The sequence below is a fragment of the Xenopus laevis genome, chromosome 2L (genome assembly GCF_017654675.1).
Source record: "Xenopus laevis strain J_2021 chromosome 2L, Xenopus_laevis_v10.1, whole genome shotgun sequence".
Taxonomy (NCBI): Eukaryota; Metazoa; Chordata; class Amphibia; order Anura; family Pipidae; genus Xenopus; species Xenopus laevis.
The window spans coordinates 61,960,363-61,964,940 of record NC_054373.1 but is presented as its reverse complement, the minus strand read 5'-3'; the positions used below and the strand labels follow the sequence as shown (position 1 = coordinate 61,964,940).

The following is a 4,578-nucleotide window of genomic DNA, read 5'->3' as shown; positions in this document are numbered from 1 at the left end:
CCATTTTGACTGACTTCAGTCTGTGAACAAATGGCTTTTGCAAACACATGCAGTGTATGTAATAACATTTAACAAATTATTTAACAAAACTCCAGAGCAGGAGTTAACTCTAACTTTGCTTAGCAGTAATAAGCAATGTATTATTCACCAGCGATTGATTTTACATTGCAAAATATCGATTAAAACTTTTTCAAGAATACAAGTTTAAATATCGCTTATGCTTTTAATTACATTCCATCCCTAAAAGTTCACTTAAAAATGAACCACCCCTTTAATATAAACTTAACTTAAAAAAGATTTGACATGAGAGTTGTAACCGATATGACCCATGGCATCCAGGGCTTGTGACAAAACCGTGATTTTGAAAGAAACACAATATCTGTGTTCCCAAATGATAGCCAGGTACTGTTGAAACTTTCTAATTCAAGTGAATGGGATGCAGCTGTAAGCATGGAATACCCCTGAAAGGACAACATTGATCAAAATCCCCCATGTGCATTCAGCCTAAAGAAACTGCAAACAATTGTTTCATGGTCCAAACACTCAAATATTGGTCATACAGGTGGACTGCTAATTAACCAAGACTGGAGATCTAGCCCCAAAATGTCATTATGTAATTACATGATATTTTACATGGTCCTAAAATATCTAAAGTAAAGGCTGCCAACAATTAATGGTTGCAATCTGTATGTCTCCACAGAAAATGAAGTTATATCTGGAATTCTTCCTTATTCTGTGCAGCTTTACTACAGGTAATATGGTGATAACCGAGACTAATAACTAATAACTACTCAGAATGTGAGTCCAGTTTTCTTGTGAGGCACATCCAATTTTTGATGAAGGAAAAAATATGCTTATGCATTTTCATACAGCATGAAGTGCTTGTTTTCTTTATTGAAATGTCAATTTTCTTTGATATTCCTGAGAGAAAATATTGAATTCCAACTACAAAAATAAAATAAGGAATGTAAAGAAAATGTTCAGGATATTCTTTTCCCAAGAGAATTCATACTGGGGTTTCTTTTCTAAGACCCTATTAAATATAATATTAAACATAAGTTTCAGTTCAGTTCCCATACTGGTGATTACTCTCTTTCCAGCACAAATTTACTTTAAGTAAACAGAGAGCAGGAAAAGGCTTTGGAACTGTTTCACTCTGTTGGCTTAGACTAACATGTACTGTAGTTAGATTGGTCTCTAGATTCTCAGATGGAATATCATAACTGGTCCCATTTGCATAGATAGGGCAAAGGTGTTTCCTTCATCCTACCTATACTTTTATAGCTCAGCAACCCTCACTGCAAAACTTTTACTTACAAAGGCTTTTACATTGGGCAAAAGTTTTGTTACATAAAGGCTATGTTATATTTAGAACATACTCTGAACATCAGATGTATTAGTAGAAGGAATAGTATTATCAAACCCCTACAGATATGGGCAAATATGCTTGGAATCATGATGAGATGAACTTATACTGCCTTATACTTCATGTGTATTTGCAATTCTTATGTCTCTTACTTTAGTTTTTACACTCTGTCCATCATGCACTTCGGATGAGACCTGCAACAATACAACCAATAGTTGTGATTGTAATCCTTCAAAGTACTCTGAAACAGGTAGAGTAAACACTTTCTCTGAACCAGAATTAATGGTGAACTAGTCTCTGAATATCTCCAGGAAACTACTGTATTGAACATATGCAGCTCATGGTATTTAAACTAGGGATGCTGAATCTAGGGGATTCTGGCAAGATTCAGCCTTTTTCATCAGAATTTTGATTTGGCTGGATGAAGTGCCTCGCCGAATAGAATCCAAATCCAAAAAATCATGTGACTTTTCGCCACACAAACAAGAAAGTCAAACATCTTTTAGCACCACACTGCGTGCATGGTTCTTTTACCCTTGTTTCCATAATTTACATATGCAAATTACGGTTCGGTATTCAGTCAAACCTTTCTCAACGGATTCGGAATTTGGCTGAATCCTAAAAAAGTAGATTATTTGCATCCCTAATTTAAACTGAATTTACTAGTGTGCATTTGTGCTTGCATGTTGATAAGATATAACTATAACTGTGGGTATTATACTTTTATTCGTACCTTGATGACTCAATTATTATTCTGACTTCCTTCTGTGTGTTTGTAGAGCAAAACCCACTACCAGAAATTACATGCAACTATAACATGGTTTTGCGGATACCAAGATGTCAATTGGAGAAAAATGGATATGACTCTTCCAGTTATGCTCTGAATAATCCAAATTGCAAACTTACTCCATACTTGGATAATATCTCATTCTTGGGTATTTTGTGGCACATAGGGGCAGGAGACTGTGGTAACATTAAAACGGTGAGTTTACTAGAATCCAAGTGCATAAAAGCAATGAATAACATTGCTTCACAAAAATGGATATCTATTGTCTATTGTCTGCATGGGGAGAGCGAGGTGGCCAGCCGGTTTTTCTAGGGAGCCCGGCGGTTCTGTTATTGGCTTGATTTGATAGACTCATGTGGAATACATACAAGAGGCTCTGTTTGGAGTAAGCCTGTGTTTTAAAAATAAGCATCTACATTAGGCCACTGGGAAAAACATCAAAAATGGTGAGGATCACCCTGTTGGTCTCAAGCCACTGGTTGGGGATCACTGACCTAGAGTATGAGGGTACTAAAATTGATAAACAGTACTCAGCCTTCCAAAACGTGCAATGCTCAGTTATTAATCCCATCAGCACAAGTCCTGGAATTGCGTCCCTCAGGAATCATCCACAGAGCACTAGTGATTTGGTGCTTTGCTCCAATGAATGGTGAAAAGTGCAATTCTGTGGATAAAGTATGACCCTGTTCCCATTGCCTGCCACAGGCATGTTCTAAGTACAGGATCACGATGCAAACTCATTGGTGTTCGCAATGCTAAATTTCTAAATGGCAGGCAAGCTAAGGGTCATCCAAGGGAACACCCATGTACTATGGGAAAAGGAAAGATTTTTGCACTCCATTCTGGTGAGAGATATACCTAGCAACATACTGCTGTACCTAGACACAAGGCTGGATGCTTTGACAAAAATATGCACTACAGATGAATGGCCAGTCTAGTGATTGGCGAGTCTGTCCCGTTTTAACTGAAAATTCACAAATTCTTTCAAACCTTGCAACTATTTTTTAAAATTATTTTTACAACATATTGGAGTCTATGGGCGTTTCTTCACAGCAAAGCCTTGTGATTATATTGCTTATAAAATGTCCACACTAGGGGCAGATTTATTAAGGGTCGAATTGAAAATTCTAATTCTAATTTTCAATTTTTTTTATGGTCAAATTCAAATTGTGAATTATCGATTCTAGTTTTAATTAGAATTTTGAGATTTCCACTATCAAATTTCACTATTCGCCACCTAAAAACTGCCAAATTCATGTATAAGTAAATGGGAGAGGTACAGCGACCAATTTGGACATGTTACTAGCCTTCCTGACATTCGAGTTTTTTCTGAGAAAATACGATTCGAGTTTTTGAGTCGGTAGAGTCAGTAGAATTCAAATATAAATAACCCCCCAGTCAAATTTCTAGTACAATCGAATTTAAGTTTTAAAAAAAACCTCAAATGAATTTGAAATTCGACCTTTAATAAATGTGCCTCCAAATGTGAAAGTCAACAGGGACTGATATGAATGATCTATAATTTTGGTAAAGCAGTGTGGAATAAGTTGGCACAGTACAAATAAAACCTAATTTTAATAAATGCAGTTTACTAATGTAGTCTGATTAATACTTTCATTTTTTGATAGGAGAATTCAACTCATATAACTTACAGCAATAGCTTGATCATAAACCCAAAACCATCTATATTCATCACAAAAAATAAAGTCATATACAATTTTTCCTGCATTTATCCACAAAACATGGATACTGCACTTTATCCATTGAACGTTGCAACAGGGTGAGTGATGAACCTTATAACAATCACAATATTGAGAAAAGTCAGTTTTGAAAATGTAGTTGAAAATCCTTTTGACATGCTTTACTGAAGAAGATAAATATTGAATGAAAATGGGTATAAGATGGGAAAAATCAGAAATAATGTGTGGTTATGTACATGAAAGTATTAGACCTTAGGGGCATTTGCTGAAAATGCGGCTTACTGGATCTTATTTACACAATGACAACAGAGAAGTAACACTTGGAGAGACTAGCAAGCCATGCAGCCGTGCTTTTTCAGATACATTCTTATACACTAATTTTCTTGTTCTATGCTTCAGGCCTTCCACAGTTTAAAGAAAAACAACAAATTATTATCCATTATCCTAATGGCTCTTGAGTACCCAGCACCCTTCAGTGCAGGTTAGGGGGTGTGTAGGATGGGTGATGCCTACGTGCTTCCTCCAGCCCACTGCATAGCCACTTGCACGCTATTCATGGGGGAAGTGCAAGTCCTTTGCACCTTGCATCTTGCCTTACACTGTAAATTAACTCTACAGAATCATATAGATTTTCACAAAAAATGTGTTATTTTCTTATTTAGAAGTAAGGTAGTAGTTTATGTGTTTATGAGTATACTTATATTTCAGGATAAATACAACCACTC

At 36.0% G+C, this 4,578-nt stretch overlaps 1 protein-coding gene across 1 annotated transcript; it reads left to right on the top strand.

The window, feature by feature from the left end:
• The first annotated feature begins 1,484 nt into the window (after window positions 1-1,484).
• Window positions 1,485-4,204, top strand: LOC121399644 (uromodulin-like). Its single transcript, XM_041581186.1, has 3 exons — window positions 1,485-1,616; window positions 2,146-2,348; window positions 3,782-4,204. Exons 1-3 carry the CDS (start codon window positions 1,508-1,510, stop codon window positions 3,935-3,937), a joined length of 468 nt encoding a protein of 155 aa, XP_041437120.1. The 5' UTR covers window positions 1,485-1,507; the 3' UTR covers window positions 3,938-4,204.
• Window positions 4,205-4,578: the final 374 nt, after the last annotated feature.